The sequence below is a fragment of the Bos taurus genome, chromosome 26 (assembly GCF_002263795.3).
Source record: "Bos taurus isolate L1 Dominette 01449 registration number 42190680 breed Hereford chromosome 26, ARS-UCD2.0, whole genome shotgun sequence".
In the NCBI taxonomy this organism is placed as follows: domain Eukaryota; kingdom Metazoa; phylum Chordata; class Mammalia; order Artiodactyla; family Bovidae; genus Bos; species Bos taurus.
This window is the reverse complement of record NC_037353.1, coordinates 25,435,209-25,454,821: the sequence shown is the minus strand read 5'-3', so window position 1 is coordinate 25,454,821 and position 19,613 is coordinate 25,435,209. Positions and strand designations below refer to the sequence as shown.

Sequence of the window (19,613 nt, the reverse complement as noted above, 5' to 3'; positions counted from 1 at the left end):
TGGAGCGAGAAGGGAAGAGGAAACTGAGGGGAAGTAGCAAACCGGAGGACCATCCACTGCAAAGGATTTCTGGTTCCTCTTATGCCCAGAAAACTTCAAATTTGTTTAGCTCTGTGAGGACCCCTAATCCAATAGGAATTCAAGATGAAAGCTCGTGTGGGGACCTCACACCCAATCAGAAGCTGGCCACTCACAGACCTTTGCCAGAGACTAGTGCTTGGGACGGACCGACGGAAGCTGGGGGATTGCATGCTAGCTCATCTACCTCCATAAAATGGGACCTTAAAAACAAATTTTTGGAGGAGAGGGCAATGTGTTTATCAATCCAAGTGTTAATGTTTAGGACATGGAGAACTGAGTCCAAGAAGCAATTTGCCAGTCCGAAACATAAATCCCTACCATGACTTATATTCAAAACTAAAGACTCAAAACCTCAAGCAGTGGCTTAATCAGTCTGTTCACAGGGACCACTTTCAAAGAAAAGTGGCCCCTTGCTCCCAAATCAAGGACCAGGAATGCCACCAAGCTCAGCAGAGGGGCATGAAGAAGACACCAAAGCATGTGCTACATGCCACTGTCATAGGAATAAGTGAGAATATGACCAGTCTCTGAATGTATGATGCCTGCACACCATGCAACAATGGTCTATTCTCAGTTGACAATGGAGGAGATGTGAAGACTCTCCGAACAGACCCACAAACTTGAGAGAACAACCTTGTGGTTGCCAAGGGGTAGAAAAAGGAGGGAGGAGGGTGATGGAGTGGGATTTCAGGTTAGCAGATGTAAATTATTATACATAGAATAAACAAGTCATATGTATAGCACGGGGAATTATATTCAATATCCTTTGACAAACCATAATGAAAAAGAGTGTGAAAAAGGAGATATATATACACATATACACATAAAACCAAGTCACTTTGTTACACATTAGAAATTAACCCGACATTATAAATCAACTATACTTCAATTAAAAAAAAGAAAGAAAAAAGAAGAGGGCTGTCTATCCAGTTCCAGGGTTTCCATTTAGGGGATGTGTGTGTTCATGGAAGGAGATCAGGAGCCAGGGAACCCTCTTTATTTTTAATTGGAGGCTAATTAAAATATTGTGGTGGTTTTTGCCTTGCATTCACATGAATCAGCCATGGGTGTACATGTGTCCCCCATCCTGACCCTCCCTCCTACCTCCCTCCCCATCCCATTCCTCAGGTTCATCACAGTGCACCAGCCCTGAGCACCCTGTCTCATGCATCGAACCTGGTCTGGAGGTTTATTTCACGTATGATAATACACACCTTTCAATGCTATTCTCTCAAATCATCCCATCCTTGCCTTCTCCCACAAAGTCCAAAAGACTGTCTATACATCTGTGTCTCTTTTGCTGTCTCACATATAGGGTCATCGTTAACATCTTTCTAAATTCCATATATATGTGTTAATATACTGTATTGGTGTTTTTCTTCCTGACTTACTTCACTCTGCGTAATAGAGGAGCCAGGCAACACTTTTAGACTTCTTATCCAAGAAACTCAGCCAAAGTGTCTTCCTCTCCCTGAACTCACGTCCTTATCTTTGAAATGAAAAGATGCCGGGGCTCAAGGAGAATGTTTGCTATGATCCTTTCTCACCCCAAGTCTCTTCGACTCTAGGGTCAATAGCCATGATTATTTCAGAATTACCAAGAATCACAGTTCAAAGACCTAGGAGTTCTGGTGACGACTTTTCCATTTCTGTGGACAGATTTCCACAGCCCTCGTTTCATTTTAGACGACCAGAGTTTTAATATGGATCAGGTTAGCCCTTGACATTGCCCATATTCCAACTAGCATAACATTATAAAATAATTTCCTTCCAGAACAGGTGGAATTTTTTACATTTTGTCCTTTGATGAAACAGACATGCATTTCTATGGTGAAAAAAGTTTCCTGCTCCCCACCCCCACCTCACCCAATGAACTGATAATATTTGAAAGAGAGATTACTAGACCTCTACTGGGCACTATGGTATCCAACAGCCATATTTAACTATTAAACAAACTGTGGCTGCATTTTGTATGTAAACTTGAGATATGCCCTTAAGTGTGAGATACACATTCAGTTTCAAAGACTTACTACAAAAATCTAATGCAAAATTGCCCATTAATAATTTTATTGATTGTCTATTGAAATGATAGTTCTATATAACTAGGTTAAAGAAAATTTATTAATAAAATTAATCTCCACTGTTTCTTTTCACATTATTGACTGCTGGGAAATTATGTGGCTCCTATATATTTCTAATCAGACAGTGCTGGATTAGAGAACATCCATCTCAATTACAGAAGGAATATTTCTAGAAGTTGAAATCCCAGTCCAACCACTCGAGGGCAATTTTCCCACTCTGAGAACTTCTCCCTCTTCCACTTTCCATATCATCCCAATCTTCTACTCATTAAAAATTATCTTATTCTGGAAGATTCCATGAGTCCACTCTTGCCCAGCATCAGGGCCAGCACACAGGGTGGACTAAGCACAGGCTCAGGGTTCAGTAGGATTCCCCCCACTTCTTAGTTTCACAATCTGGGGCATATTGTTTAACCTCTGCAATGCTCAATGTTCCCATCTGTAAATTGAGCCCAGTGATACCCGACTCTCAACTTTCTCACAAAAGATAGAACAAGACAGCTTAGGTATAGGAACTCATAGACAGAAGCAGCTCAAGTTGCAGATCATACGATGACAACTAACTCTCTCCGAGCACCTCCCATGCATAGGTGCTGCAGGGCAGGTATTTTTCAAGGCAGTTGACATAGTTCATTTCAATGAAATTTCAAAACAACTTTATGTGGTAGGTGTGGATATAACCTTCCTGGTACAGATAAGAAAACAGAGGCACAGCGAGGTGAAGGAACGTGTTCAAGATGACTCAGTGGCTCAGGGGAGGAATGTGGACTTGTAACCAGGCCATCAGTCCCAGAGCTTCACTTTTAATTACCTTGATGAGGAGGAAGCTGATTAGATCTGAGCCTCCTGATCTGGACTCATTGCTCCTCCTTGGGTCTGGCCTCTATAAAGTCTGATAGAGTCGATCTCTAGTATCACTCCTGACATATGGACAACCTCCAGGCTTGACACACTATGGACTGAAAACACCCTAAAAACAAATCCCTGGGTCTTTTTAAAAAGTCACTCCCCAGCCTCATTAATTCTACAGGCTTGACACTCCATATGTAAAATGTCCTTTGACTAAAGGATGCCAACAGATGGTTGTGCTAAATGACCAATTTGTGCACCCATTCTTGTGCTGGTGGAGAGAAAATATTTTGACCACCCCCAGTATAATGGCACCTAGGAGTTCCAGAAAGAGTGTCACCAAGGACACACACTACCGCCATGCTACAGACTGCTTTTAAACAGCCTTTTGTCTATTTAGAAGTAGATGGCTTCTGAATTATTAATTCAGTGAGACAAATAATTATGTCATACTGCAACCTGGCAGGGCGCATCATCTTGTCATGACAGCTGCTGCTCCAGGCACCTCTGCTGTACAGAAAATTGAAGAAGAATCACCAAAGTCAATTTCAACTTAGTTAAGCATGTTGGACCAAATCACAGAAATGAAAAGGTATGTGTTTAATTTAGTTTCTTTTCTGTGCTCACTGTATTAGTAAGGAAGATCATAGTGCTCTAGGCTCTAACTGTAAAATACATCACTAACAGCAGAGAAAAGAGGATAGGGGCACGGATCCTTAGGGATAAGGATAACAATAAGAAGTCAGAAGACACACGGTGAGGGCCCAGGAAGTTGGAAAGTCTCCACAAAGTTTAGGATCAGTCCCTTTTCTCAACTGCCCCCTCTGCAGGGGTTCCTAAGCTGGGCTTTATCTGACCTGTGAACCCTCCGGATAACACAAATACATATTCACATAACGCGTATCCATAGGGAATGCCTATAACATCTACCAGCTTGTTTCAAATCCCTGAAGGGTCACACCATATATACTCTGTTATCTACAGTCTATGCTAAGTAACCCCCATTGGTTTGGCCCCTCCTGTGAACCTGATGAGTCCTCCCACCCTCCTCCCTACCTAATCCAGCACCCAGCTGCTCTCCCTACCTCCTTCCTTGTCCCCTTATCTCCTACAGCCTTGCCTTGCCTGGCCTTTGCCCTGTGCAAGGGACATTTTTCCACCTTCCATTTGCCAAACTGTAGCTCACCCATCACTCCAACAGCCATTCAGAGAATCTTTCTTACAAAATAACATCTCCAACTAGGTAGAAACTGCTATTCCAATTCCCCCTGCCCAGTCAGCATGAGGAACAACATCATAAATCACTGTTCTCCCCTCCCTATCCCCTTGCCAACACCCCGGAAGGTCTGTGGTAATTCCTAGACAGCACGGAATACAACCCTTTGCATGCACTTACAGTTTCCATCCCATGGATCCCTGCCTTAGTCGATTCTTACAAACAAAACTACACAAATACACAGGGTTACAATAATCATTAATTATTACAATTAACTGAGCACTCTCCACATGTAACTGTCATAAATGTTTGCACATTTAATATTTAATTTAGTCCTTACAGTCCATCCATGAATTTATTCATCAAGCAAACATTTATTAAGTACCTCCTGTGTGCCAGATACTATTTGAGGTATTGAGGATACAGCACTGAAGCAAAATGGAAAAAAAAAAAATTTCTGTCTTTACAAGCTTAGATGTTAGTGGATGTAGATTGAACATAAATAAATCAATAAGTAAATATTTAACAGCTAGAGGGTGACAGGTTCCAGGGAGGAAAATGCAGCCCAGTAATGAAATGCCAAGTCCTGAGACAAAGGCCTCACTGATGAGGTGAGCAGAGAGGAAGAAGCTCAGACCCAAGAAAAAGCCAAGTGTAAGGGTCCTGAGGAAGATGCTGGCTTGTGCGAAGAACAGCAAGGACAATGTGGCTGGAACAAAAGTGGGATTTGTACTGTCTCCAATTTACATTCAGAGAAACCGAGATTTACGAGAGCGAAGTCGGTTGAATGGCACTGCCCCTATCAAAATATGTCCTAACCCCCAGAACCCACAACGGAATTATCCTTGAAAGAGCATCTCTGCAGATGTAATTAAACTAAGAATCTGAAAATGAGAGCATCCTGGATTATGGGGCTGGCCCCTAAGTCCACTGGCAAGCGTCCTTCTAAGGGAGAGAAGAGGAAAAGACAGAGAAGGCAATAATGGAGCCCAAGGAATGCTGACAGACACCAGAAGCTGAAGGAGGTGAGGAAGGATTCTCTCTAGAGCCTCCAGAGGGAGGGGGCCCCAAAGACACCTTGATTTCAGACTTCTGGCCTTCAGACTGGAAGAGAACACATTTCTGCAGTTTGCAGCCACTCAATCTGTGGTCCTTGATTCCAGCATCCCCAAAAGCTGATCCAGAGAAGTTAGATAAAGTGCCCAAAGCCACAGAGCTCTTTGGGTGGACAAGCTAGATTTTGAATCCTAGCAATGGGACATCAGGGTGCCCTTAGGGCCATTCGGCCATCTGCTGTCCTTGACACACACTAGTGAATATACTGACTCTTATGTCCATGGGGCACACACTCTATCACTTACTGGGCCTCCAGCATTAAGCATCTGGCCTTGGCTCCCTGGCTTTGCCTGGTTCACCCTTAGAACTACCAAACCTTTCCTGAAATTTGATATGGGCTGCCAGGTATAGCTGTCTCTCATTATAAGGACAGGATTCTCTGGCTTATTTCATTATTTGCACCAAGCAGACAGCACTGGAGTCAGGCTTAAAGGATCACCACAGCATCACTGTGATAGGGCCTGAGGGGATGGCTTCTGAGCCTCTCGTTCCCCAGGAGTCCTGTGTGAGTGGAAAGAGGCACGCTTTCATCTACGAGAGGCAGCCTGGTTACTTATACCTCTGCCAATTTCCACTGAGCACCAAATTAGGTTTTGGACATCCTGTGCAAATGAAGGCAAGCCCCGCCGATATGAGCAATTAACCCCTAAATATTTAATAGATGCTGTGACTGCTCCCCTTCCAGGAGAGAGGCTCTGGCTGGTCCTCTGCAAACAGGTCAGATAAAGAAGCAGCCAGGTTCACAGATACTCATGCCCCAGAGCCCTCTGCTCCAAGACTCCAGAGACCCTCAGGACAGGCGCTGAGATGAAAGACACCACCAAGTGAATGGCCTTTTGTGACCGTGTTCTCTCCAGTGTTTACAAATGACAGAGTAAACAGGATAGACACACAGCCCTCTTGAAGCCCACGGATGCAATAAGCAGAGCATGAAGTGCCGACTCAGAGAGGCTGATGAAACTCACTGGGGCCCTGTGTGACTGCCCGCAGCATGGCTGGAATAGTGAACTTGCATGTGAGGAGATGTATGCAAGAGTGAGTGTGTGGTGTCTCCTGTCCAGAGAAACTGTCAGTTCGTGGCTTCCTTAAAGCCCTCTCTGGCTTAACCCACTCACATCCTTCTCCCCATCCCAGCTCCTTGTCAGGGCTGATTTATTCAGCAGGTACAGAGACATAGAGCCTAGGGTTCACAAAAATGCTGTCATTTCTTTTAAAGTCAAAACCAAAGAATGAACATGTTAGGCTGAAAACAAGTTTTAATATACAATATTAATATATTTGTTTTTACTCCAATGTAGTTGTAAAGTATATTTTTAATATTATTTTATGAAAGAAGGAGTCCAGGAAGGCTAGGGACCTCAGAAGTCATCACACAGATCCAATTCTCATGTGTGTCTGTGCCCAGAAGCACAGGCTTCTCAAGAGTCACAGCAAAGGACAATGAGAAACAGTCCTTAGGCTGAGACTCACGCCAAGGCTAGCATCCTTCCTATATCAGGCTCCCTTATCCACAGTCTCCTCTTGCATCAGACATGCTCTGATCTCTCTATCTTTCATTCACATTTGTCGAGCCAAAGGAGACACAGCATGAATGCAGAAGCAACCACAATGCCAAGGAGAATGTGTGATGGGCCCCAAGCAAGATCAGCAGAGTGCTAAGGAATTCACAGATAGAGACCATCATTGCCACCGGGGCATTAAAGTGGGCATCCAGGAAGAGGAGCATCTTCTGCTCCTTTCAAAACATGCTCTCCAGCTGCTCAGTTGGTGCTTCTCACGTGAGCCCAACCAGAGAAGCTAGTGAAGGACCTCTAATCCACTTACCTCCAAAGTGAGCTCTCCGTCACGCTCCCCAGGTTGAAGTCATACAGCTTCGTCAGGATAAGTATAACCTGAGAGAGGGATGTGGAGAAGGGCACAGGAGAGGAATGAGAGGGGGAAAAAAAAGAGGAAGTCAACTTTAGTTTGTGCAACAATATTCACTGCATCTCAAATCACCCAGAGGAGGACTTAGAATTTATCCGTTGAGTTGAGGGGTATTATAGGATCAAGCATGGGGGAAAAATTATTAATTTAATGCTACCTCATAACTGGTAGCATTTATTTTAATCCTGACAGTGCTTTGCACTTGAAATAAAACGTGGCAACAGGGATTAACTGGATATCTACACTTGTTTCCCCACATCTGTCCTCCTTCAAGGTCAGGCACAGGCTGGCTAGCTCTGTTCACTCAGATGGCCACCCAGAGATCAGAGGACGGGCTTGCCTTTGATCTAGAGATGACTCTGACTTACGGACATGGACCTAAAAGGGTAAGAAAGAACTGGGCCTGATTCTGTCTGTCTACAGAGGGGTTCAAAGAGATTTCATGTTCCCACCCCACCGCTAGCACCTCACAACCATAAAATCTTGAACAACAGGCAAGCCCAGCTGCCAACGCTCTCTGATGTCGTCTGTCTTTCTCTGTGTCCCATCCATGGAGAAAGCAGACATTAGACTCCACCGGACTCCAGGACCACTTTCCTGACTCCAGTTAAAAGAAACCCAGAAGAAAGCTGCACATGAAAAACAGCTGGACAGCCCATAATAGGGTCAGCAGTTTTCTGAAATGAACATCCATTGGCCAGACTACTCCCAGTCCCCTTAAACTTTTACAGCTGAGGACTTGGATCTCAGCCATTTCCCTGCTGCCCCCTCATGCACCTGGACAATGGCTAAGGCACAATCCCATATCTACAAGGATGCAAAGTACATGCACCTGAATCTATTTTAGTCAAAACACAGGTGCCTAATATACAGCGCCTGCCTTGCCTGCACACGTGATAATCCAGTTACAGATAATTGTGTTTATCTAAATTTAATGCACAACTCATTTCACTTTTCTCAACTCCTTCCCATTTCACAATTTAACTTCCTTCAGTTCATTTGCACAGCAGCCATTAAACTCTTTCCAAGATAATGGATTTCTGCTACCAAGATAGGACTTTTGCATGCTAGGTATCCATTTAAGATTAAAGAAAAATAATCAGCCATTATATTGAACATTTTTATGGCATTTAACCAACTACAAGACACTCATTTTGAGATTTATTCTCATCCAGCACCCCATGGGGTCGGTCAGCACCGTTTCCATCTCTTTTATGTAAACTAAGAAAAAATTAGAGGCAAGGATATGACCCCATTATGGGTCAGAGAGAGTCCCTGAAAAACCTGACTTGGAACCTTCAACTTCTCTGCAAGGTTATGACTAGAGGGTTCTTTAGGTCTCTTCCCAGATTTTGTCCTGTGATGAGGAGTCGTAGGTTGGAAAGAAACAGCCAAGCCAAGAAGAACATCAAAGACACAACTATTTTAAGAATAGTAGAATCTACCAAACCACCTGACCTATTGGTACCAAAAATGCAAGTTTATGTGGTCAACGCACAATGGGGCCAAACATACTAAAATACCAGAGTTTGGAGCAGAGAAAGGTTTACTGCTGGGCCATGCAAGGAGACAGGTGGCTTATGCCCTAAAAACTCTGAACTCGCTAAAAGCTTTCAGCAAAGCCTAGCTTTTCTGGCAAAGGTGAAGAAAGGGTGTGGTTAGTTGTGGCAAACTTTCTGGTGTTAGATCCTTTGTTCTTGACGTCAGGTCATGGTCAGGTAACGATGTTCCTGTAAATCTCTACCGAATGTTATTCTCTATTCTGACAAGAAACGGCACAGCTTTTGCCCTCTGAGGTCCCAGTCCTGGCTAAGAGGCAGATCTCAGTTAGCGACGCCCTCAGGGCCAGGTCACCAGACCCTGCCCAGCTTTCATTGCTGAGGGAGCCAGGCACCCATAACCCAACTGGTCGTCTAGCTCCTCAGGCAACCCCAACAGCGGGGGCAGGTCCTAGACTGCATCCAATGTGGACAGCTGCTGCCATTAGGTCGCAGAGGTGGAGATGGGGGAGAGGGTTCATGGTCACCTCAAGGCCTGGGATGAGGCCAATGGGTGTCCCCAGCGAGGGCTCTGGAGCCCTGTGGGACACAGCTCCCAGGCTGTTCCCTGGGACCCCCCAGCTTCCCTGCTGACCCCCAACCAGGAGCGCTGGCAGGCACTAACGGAGAAGGCTGGATCCAAACTCTTACCTCACTCTCCACCTGACAACCACCATTCCACTGACAGTTGGCTGAATGACCCACTAACAGTCACTCACTGACAACTGGCCACTTGTGGGTGGGGCCCACTGTGGTGCTAACCAATGGCTGAGTAGAACCACCAAGAGTCGCTCATTGACAGTTGCTTGCTTGGGGGAGGGGCAAACTGCGGTGCTGACCAATGGCTAAGCGGGACCTCTAATTGCCACTCTAAGCTCCCACAGGTCTTCTGGTAATTAGATAACTAACCGTTGCCTGGTAATGTGTCTTGAGGTAATGGCAACCAGAAGCAGCCTTGTGCTAAGGGCCGCACACGCCCCCACTCTATTACACTATTAGCACAGCACAAAAGCAAGGAGCATGTATCCTATGCAAAGTATTGCACTCCATGCCTTTCCCGTTTGCTTCCTCATTTGTTAAATTCAGGGGCTAATGGAGACAGGACTTGTCCAAACCTTCTCCAACCAAATGCCTAGCAATGTGCCAATAATTCCTATTTGTTAAATCAATTCAAATGCATACACACCAGATTTCTCTTCATTTTACTGCTTTCATTGACTAAATCATTCTTTCACAGTCACTAGGTAAAAACATGAGTGGCTACGTGTAGACCATCCCAAATTCTGGAGAAACTCAAAACTACGTTCTTCTAGAAACAGGTCAGAGCCCCCTTTAGTGTCTGCCGGAGCAAGTCAGACTACTTTAGTGTCTTCCGATATCAAGCTTTCTGGGGCACCAAGCAATTTCCCAGAGAAGGCAATGGCACCCCACTCCACTACTCTTGCCTGGAAAATCCCATGGATGGAGGAGCCTAGAAGGCTGCAGTCCATGGGGTCGCTGAGGGTCGGACATGACTGAGTGACTTCACTTTCACTTTTCACTTTCATGCATTGGAGAAGGAAATGGCAACCCACTCCAGTGTTCTTGCCTGGAGAGTCCCAGGGACAGGGAAGCCTGGTGGGCTGCCGTCTATGGGGTCGCACAGAGTCGGACACGACTGAAGTGACTTAGCATAAGCAATTTCCAAAAAGTGCAAAGCCCATAAGGGGAGAAAAAAGAGATGTTGAGGGTTAGAGTCCTACTACTTAATACAAGGTCTAACAAACAACTGGATCTGAGAACCCTTCTAAGAACCCAGAGCTGTTCTCATTCTATCAGCATTTTTACCCAGTGCTTAGACCACAGTGTCAGACTTTATTTTGGGGGACTCCAAAATCACTGCAGATGGTGACTGCAGCCATGAAATTAAAAGACGCTTACTCCTTGGAAGGAAAGTTATGACCAACCTAGATAGCATATTCAAAAGCAGAGACATTACTTTGCCAACAAAGGTCCGTCTAGTCAAGGCTATGGTTTTTCCAGTGGTCATGTATGGATGTGAGAGTTGGAGTGTGAATAAAGCTGAGCACCAAAGAATTGATGCTTTTGAACTGTGGTGTTGGAGAAGACTCTAGAGAGTTCCCTGGACTGCAAGGAGATCCAACCAGTCCATTCTGAAGGAGATGAGCCCTGGGATTTCTTTGGAAGGAATGATGCTAAAGCTGAAACTCCAGTACTTTGGCCACTTCATGCGAAGAGTTGACTCATTGGAAAAGACTCTGATGCTGGGAGGGATTTGGGGCAGGAGGAGAAGGGGACAACAGAGGATGAGATGACTGGATGGCATCACTGACTCGATGAACGTGAGTCTGAGTGAACTCCAGGAGTTGGTGATGGACAGGGAGGCGTGGCGTGCTGCAATTCATGGGGTCGCAGAGAGTCGGACACGACTGAGCGACTGAACTGAATTGAACTAGACCACTCTCCTTCCCTCCCTCCATCTTCTCAGTCTTTATTATGTTTCTTACATATCTAATTTCTTTTTGGTGTCTGCTTCTCGGAGGATCCAAATAAATACATCCTTCCACAACTCCATGAATTTTACTTCTGCCTTCATAATAGATAGTTTCAATTTTGCTCTTAATACACATACATTTTTGGTTAGAAGCCTTTACTGGATCCTCTGCCTAAGGATGAAATCCAGATTCCTTACCTGGTATGTAAGGCACCCCATAGTCTGACCCACATACTGTCTCCAGGCACTTTTCCATGGATATCAAGAAACTGCCCTCTGCTTTAACAATCCAAGTTCCCAAGGTGCTGCAGGTAAGGAAATCCATTCTCACGTCTCTGCTTTCGTTCTTTCCAGCTGTCCTGTGGTGTCATTGCCTGTGAACAGTCCTTTCATTACTGCCTGAATGTGTCTACCTTTGTTCAAGAAACAGCTCAGGATCCATCTCCCTCAAGTAGCCTGAAGTCCTATTACATTCAAAATTGCATTACATAATTTGCCACAAAGTTAAACACTATCTAGATAGCTTCTGGATGTCACAGGATCTGCCTTCTCAGCTCGATTCTGAACACTGTGAGGCAGGCTTCACGTTTTCTACTCCTGTCTCCAAAGAGACAGGCTCAGTACATCAAGGTTCCCAAAGATCATTATTTTTGAGTCAGTGGAAGATAATGGTGTCTTAGCTGTAAAGCATAGTCTTCAGAAGGGGATGGTGTCAATCCAGTCTATTATCCCTGTTTTACAGATGAGGAAACAGACAAAGAGAGACAAAATGACTCAAGTTAAAGTTCCAACAATGTGTGGCCTTGGTCAAGGGCCCAGGGCACTGTTCCTCCCACATTATGAGAAAAGTTGGAGCCTAACTGTCACTGGGGAGCCTGCTAAATGAAGATTCCCTGCAAGTGTGACTTGGTGAGTCTTGGGGAGGACCCAGAAATCTTCCTGTGGCTATTAGAGGACCAAGCTTTGAGAAAGACTCCATCACACCATGATTCCTCTCCCAAGTTTGGGCTGCAGTGACATTTCCTTCCAGTGTGGTGGATTCCTGATCTAGAAAAGCATTCCTGCCTTTAAACTGAGCTGAATTTTACAAAGAAAACAGGTCATAGGAGATGCATGAGGAGGATGCTTCCCAACAAAATCACCCAGGCATTCCTTCAGAGGAAAGGTCCAAACAGAGAATTAGGACCAGAAGCTTCCTTTCCCCTGGAGCCGGCATAGAAGGACAAGAATAAAGTTACCAAGAGATGATAATGTAGCCTTTAGCCCAAGATATCCTGTGCCTAGCAAAGAAAACCAAGACTGAAAGAAAGCCCGCCAAACCCTTGCTTCTCTCACCAATCAAAGCCTTCCAAAGGCTCTGAGAAGGGAATTACCAGGGAAGAAAACTGAAAGCAGATGCAGAAAACCCACTAACAAGCCCCAGGGTACCTGGGAGAGGACTCAGATCAGAAAGAAGTGAGTGTGACCAAAGAATCACCAGTGGATAGATGAAGAAGGATGGAGGAGCTAGCCTGGGGTCCACAGCAAAGCTTGACATGACTCCTCTCCAGCAGATGTCCCCAGATAAGAGGTGCCAGTCCAATTCAAAGAAGAAAAAGCAGGGACCAAAGATTAACTGAACCATTACTATGTGCTAAATATTACACTGGGTGCTTCTCAATTCTCACAACAAACTGTTGAGACTGAGAAGATATAATATAGTTAGCACTCCATTTTACAGATGAGGAAAGTGAGTCCTAAGAGTTAAGCAGTCTGCTCCCCAATGTGCACAGCTAGCAAGAGACCAAGTCAGCATTCCCACCCAGGACTATGAGACTCTGCCATCCATGCTTGTTCTGCTCTAATACAATGCATCCTCCATTTAGTAAATGTTTATGTGAGCTTTTTGTGTGCAAGGCAATGAGCAGGCAAAGTGAACAGGAGAAAAACACATTCCTGCCCTCAAAGAGTTTATCACTCAATCATGAATTCCACAAATATTTACTGAGCTCCTCTCATGTGAATTAGACACCTGCTGAACTCAGGGAATCAGAGAAAGATCCAGAGCTCAAGGCCCACAGATGAAAGTAACTTTTGTTTTCTTTGCTTTTGGAGAAAGAAATAGGAAACAGAGATGTGTAATGAAATGACAAGACAAATTGTTGAGAGACCCAGGTTTGTCAAATATGCTTTGTCAAGGGAGGGGACATATGTATACCTATGGCTGATTCATGTTGAGGTTTGACAGAAAACAACAAAATTCTATAAAGCAATTATCCTTCAATAAAAAAATAAATTAAAAAAAATGTCCTTTGTGACCAACAGGCTACAATGCTAGGGGCATTTTAGACAGAGGAGAAATTCAAATAAATTGGAATTATTCATGAGTAAATAGCACCTCTCTCTTAATATAAGCCACACACATACAGACACACACAGAGTAGTAAGGTCACCTAAATAAAAGCTCCTGTGTACAGGCACATATAACCTTAAATTAGCATCAGACACAATCTCCGGAAGAACATTTGCTCATACATCTCTTATAGTTTTTATCAATTTGGATTAATGTGACATCTCCATATGTCTCATCTGTTAGATTGTGACCTCTTTGAGGCCACAAGTCAGGTCTCATTCAATTTTGCATCCCCAATGCCTAGCATACCACCTGACACATGGCAGGTGCTATCCAAGGTCCGGCAAATGAATTATAAATGAATGACAATAAAAGGAGGGATGAGAAGATAAATGTATCTGAGAGGTACAGATAATGTGCTATAAGAGTTGAAAGGAGGAAGCAATTAAATCAGAAAATGTGGTCAGCAAAGTCTTCATGAGGGAAAGATTATATGATTTAATCTAATCTTAGATTAAAGATTATATGAACTCGAAGTATCAAGAATTTGGATATAGAGAAATGAAGCTCACTCCCTTGCTTGTCTGGCCTCTCTATTTCCCCATCCCTCTCTTTCTTTCCTTCATGTTTTAATTGGACAGCAGTAGATAGAAGAAAGCAGGGTGGTAAGGTGCCATTTTAACCCTGCTTAGTGGAAAAGACAGCATGAAGGTAGAGCTGAATGGGCCATTAGAGACAAGAGCAGTCATGTGTTGAGTGCAATGTTAGGGGGGCACCAGCCACTTGGAGACACAGTCAAGCTGCACAAAGGTGGGAAAGATGGGACAAAGGATGATAGAATCATGCATGAGGGACAGAGGAAGTCCAACCTACCACCAACTATGGGTTGATAAAGTTTGATAAAAATGAAGAGGGTGTTTACATAGAGGGACTATACTATAACAAGACTTACTATGTATAAACACATAACATATATAATATTAATATATAATGTATATTAGATGACTAAAGTATAACAAGAGACTTACTGTGTATGTGTGTGTATATGTATACACATATTATATATACACATATTATATATACACATATATATATACATACATATATGTTGCTGTTGTTTAGTCACTAAGTCATGTCCAACTCTTTGTGACCCTGTGAACCGCAGCCTGCCAGGCTCCTCTGTCCATGGGATTCTCCAGGCAAAAATACTGAGACTCATATAATTAGTTGACCATAAGGAACATGGCTTGCCTCTGACAAAATCAATTGGTGCTGCCCTTGCTGACCATCCACCCCCCATCTCCTTGTCTCTAGGAATCTAATGACTTCTACTGCCCCCAGATGCTCAGACCAGCCCTCAGCCAACTACTTGGTCTTTGGATACACAGAGTGCCAGTAACTAATGTCTTTATTTGTCACATCCCCTCTCCCCATTCTTCTATTCCTAACTATGCCAAACACAACATAAGATTCTTGGTGATAAAGTGATCAGAAGAGAAATGGCTCTTCCTTTCGTAAGATCACATATTTCATGAAGCCAGGACCCACTGGGTCCAGCCGTCTGCCTCCTGGATGGGGCTCTCCTGGCAGCGTGGAAAGAGCACTTACAACTAGAGGGCTGCACTCAACACCCAGTCTCACCATATGCTACTGGGCGAGCCTGAGCAACTTATTTACGTTTTCAGAATCTGTTCCAATTTCCTAAAATGGGGATAATGATTCTCCTTCCCCTGCCAACCTCACAGGGTTTTTGAATCAAATCAAATAAGGAAAGTTGACCTGCTTTAGAAGCTGTACTATGCAAATATGAGTTATTAGTATGATAATTATTCTTCAGGAGGCAAGGCTTCCAAGTTATCCTTATTTGATGGGGGAGAAGGAGGATTCAGACACTAGAGTTGCTAAGCTCCCTCTGAAAAATACCCACACATTCTAGACCCCAGTTGTGATACAGGAGGCTACAAATCAGACGTGGTGTGTTCTCTGGGCTCCTCTACTCAGCTTCAGCTTCAGCTTCAGCTTCAGCTTCAGAAGGAAGGCAGGAAGCCCCGGGGGAGTCCTGTCCTCTGAAAGGATAATGCATAATCTGCAAATTCATAAATCACTGGGACGCTCTCGCCCGTGAGCACATTCAGTGAAGTGAGGACCTTTAATACCTGTAAAATTTTACTCTGAAGGAAAATTACTTTAGTTCATTAAACCTTCCTGAAACCTTGGTGTCTTTAAATCCATCAGGTTCTATACATGCCCCCTGAAGTTCCCCTTATGTCTCACCACCACATTCCTGCCCCTACCTGATAGTTCTTTGTTTCCAGCCAATTAAAATAGGGACCATGACCTTTAGTGAAAGTGATCGACAGTGGTAATGTAGTAAGGATGCTAAAACATACTCCTCAGGGACTGTACACAAGAGTATATTTTTCAGTTTCAGCAGTGTCTAAATCCTGGAGTCCTCATCCCAATTCATGGGGCACTCCCTGCAGGGAACAGAAATTGAGTATTTGTAGTCCACAGCTGATGCTGGGAAAGATTGAGGGCAGGAGGCAAAGAGGGTGACAGAGGATGAGATGGTTGGATGGCATCATTGACTCAGCGGACATGTGTTTGAACAGTGCAGGTTTGACGCACGATACTGGATGCTTGGGGCTGGTGCACTGGGATGACTCAGATGGATGGTACGGGGAGGGAGGAGGGAGGAGGGTTCAGGATGGGGAACACATGTATACCTGTGGCGGATTCATGTTGATATATGGCAAAACCAATACAATATTGTAAAGTTAAAAATTTTTTTAAAAAGGAAAAAAATGAAAAAAAAAGAAAAGAAAGAAAAAAAATGAAAAAAAAAAAAGAAAGAAAGAACCTCAGCATGACCCCTGATCCCACCCTCATCCCACATACAGCAAACAAACACAAAATCTTCTGAAATGTATGATAGTCCACTGACTCATCCAATTTCTGATTCTCATAATTTTTTCATTCACCCACTAAGCAAATATGCATGGAATGTTTCCCACTGGCCAAGGGCTATGGGTTCAGCAGTGAGGAAAACAAACCAGCTTCTCTGCCCTCAGAGAGCTTACATTCTGGCAAGGAAGATAAACAAACAGGTAGGTAAGTAACACAGTAGTCAGATGATGGTGAGTGTTAAGGGGTGGGGGTGGGGAGGGGCAGGCGGATAAACAAAAGGAGAAGAGCAAGTCCTAACATGCAGGGTAGTTCAGGGCTATGCAGCTGCAGCAGAATAAAAGGAGCCCAGGAAAACTATGAAAAACTGACACTCGAGCAAAATCCTGAATGAGATGAGGGATGAAGCCATGTAAGAGACAACAAACGCAAAGATGCTGAGGCCTTTCATATTCAATCAACATCAAGAGGACCAATGAGGATGGAGCTGAGAGACAAGGGAGAGCAGAAGGAGATGAAGTCCGGGAGATCTGGGGAGGCTTAGATCTTGCTGGGACTTGTGAAGGACTGTGAAGATCCTGGCTCTTACTGAGTGAGACGAGGAGCTACTGGAGGATTATGTCAGAGGACTTCAGTGTTCACAGGGTGGCTCCGGTTGTGGTGTTAAGAAAGGCAGGGTGGGGGAAAATGCGAATTTGGACTGTGTTGTAACCATCCAGGTGAAAATGGCCCAAGCAAGCATGGACAGGAAAAGAAACATGGTGTGAACATACTTTGAAGGTAAAGCCAGGAAGATTTGGTGAAAATTTGGATATGGGGTGTGAATAAAAGAGAAGAGTCCAAAATGACCTTCAGATTTGGGACTAAGTAACTGGAAGCATAGAGGTGCCATTTTATGAGATGAAGACTACAGCAGAAGGAGGTTGGGAGGAAAGTTGAGATGTTTAGTTTTGGACATTAAGTTTGAGATGCCTAAGAGAATTCAAGTGGATGAGTCAAATAGCTGGATTAATGAGTCTGGAGTTCAGGGCAGAGAGTCCAGGCTAAAAATATCAATATGGGAGTTGTCAGTGATTCAGTTCAGTTCAGTTCAGTTGCTCAGTTGTGTCCAAACTCTTTGCGACCCCATGGACTGCAGCACGTCAGGCCTCCCTGTCCATCACCAACTCCCGGAGTTTACTCAAACTCATGTCCATCGAGTCAGTGATGCCATCCAACCATCTCATCCTCTGTTTTCCCCTTCTCCTCCCACCTTCAATCTTTCCCAGCATCAGGGTCTTTTCCAATGAGTCAGTTCTTCGCATTAGGTGGCCAAAGTATTGGAGTTTCAGCTTCAGCATCAGTCCCTCCAATGAATATTCAGTACTGATCTCCTTTAGGATGGACTGGTTGGATCTCCTTGCAGTCCAAGGGACTCTCAAGAGTCTTCTCCAACACCACAGTTCAAAAGCATCAATTCTTTGGCCCTCAGCTTTCTGTATAGTCCAACTCTCACATCCATATATGACTACTGGAAAAAACATAACTGACTAGACAGACCTTTGCTGGCAAAGTAATGTCTCTGCTTTATAATATGCTGTCTAGGTTGGTCACAACTCGGTTGTCAGTGATTAGATGGTATTTAAAGACATGAGACTAGGCTAGATTGCCAGGACATGGAGTTTGAATAGAGAGATGAAGATTGAAAGTTGGGGCATTTCAGCATTTAGAGATTAGGGAAGTGAAGAAGGGAAACCAGTATGTGCTTTAAACCTTTTGAAATTGGCACAGTGAGTATCTGTGTCCTGTATGAATATTCACCAAATGGAACTTACTACAGCAGAATCTCTCAATAAGTAGATGGAACAAGATGGGCTTCTGTTGAGGCCAGTAAGCCTTTCTCTCCAAAATGCCCCCATCTGCTCCATGGGCTCTTGTGTACAGTGGCTACTGTGGCAGAGACAGAACCTTTGCCTACATTTGCCATGTACTGGTGGCTCAGACAGTAAAGAATCTGCCTGCCATCTGGGAGGCCTGGGTTCCATATCGGGGTTGGGAAGATCCCCTGGAGAGGGGAACAGCTACCCACTCCAGTATTCTTGCCTGGAGAATTCCATGGACAGAGAAGTCTGGCAGGCTATAGTACATGCGGTCACAAAGAGTCGGACACAACTGAGCAACTTTCACTTCACTTTCCCCTCGCCAAAGCTGACACAGGCATCACTACTGCTGAGTCCCCAACCTGACAACCTCAGAAACCAACACTCAATATGGCACCTGGTGGCAAGTTGACTGCACCGTCTCACTCCTATCACATAGAGGAAGCAATTTCTTCTCCTTGAACTTGCTTTTCTTTGCCTGCAGTGAATATACTAGAATCAAAATTTTTAAATTTCTGAGCACCTTACTCACTCCCATGGATTCCCACACAATTGCATCTAACAAAGGAACGCGTTTCCCAGCAAATGAAGTGTGGTCATGGACATGTTGATGGAATCTGCTGGTCTTCCTGCAAATTTCATCAGCCAGAAGCAGCTGACCTGATACACTGATTGAATGGACTTTCAAAGATTCAACAGCAAGTCCTAGCTGGAAGCCAGCACTGTGTGAGGTTGTGGTGCTATCTTCTAGGATGTGAATGTAACTAGAAAATAAACCAAAATTCGGATACAAAGGTTTGAGAACCAAGGGACAAAAGTGGGAGTGTTCCTCTCATTGTTCCTCGACATAAACCATCACAGCATGTTTTATTCATGTCCCCACAACTTTTGGCTCTGTCAATAAGTTAACAGAGAACACCTGTCCCATTGAACTGGAAGCTGAACTGAATACTCAGCAACTTTGAGCTTCACGTGCTACCAGTGAACCAACAGGAAAAGAGGAGGCTACTTACAAACGGGATGAAGATGCACATTCACAGTAGCTAAAGGCGTGAACTGTGCTGCTGCTTCCTCTCGGCTCAGCCCACTTTCCTGCCTAATTATAGAACATAACCAGGACCCTGAGAACTGTATTTCTAAGACCCTCCTGTCATGTGGCTTCTGATTCTGCCATGGGGCTAGGGGTACTTGCGCGGACATGCAGACAAAGGAGAAGC

At 44.3% G+C, this 19,613-nt stretch overlaps 1 protein-coding gene across 1 annotated transcript in view; it reads right to left on the bottom strand.

Moving 5' to 3' along the window:
• Window positions 1-19,613, bottom strand: part of SORCS3 (sortilin related VPS10 domain containing receptor 3) — a 979,390-nt gene that overhangs the window by 727,691 nt on the left and 232,086 nt on the right. The window contains exon 2 of the mRNA NM_001205986.3: window positions 7,168-7,235. Coding sequence (NP_001192915.3) covers window positions 7,168-7,235 — 68 coding nt within the window. The remainder of the gene's footprint in view (window positions 1-7,167; window positions 7,236-19,613) is intronic.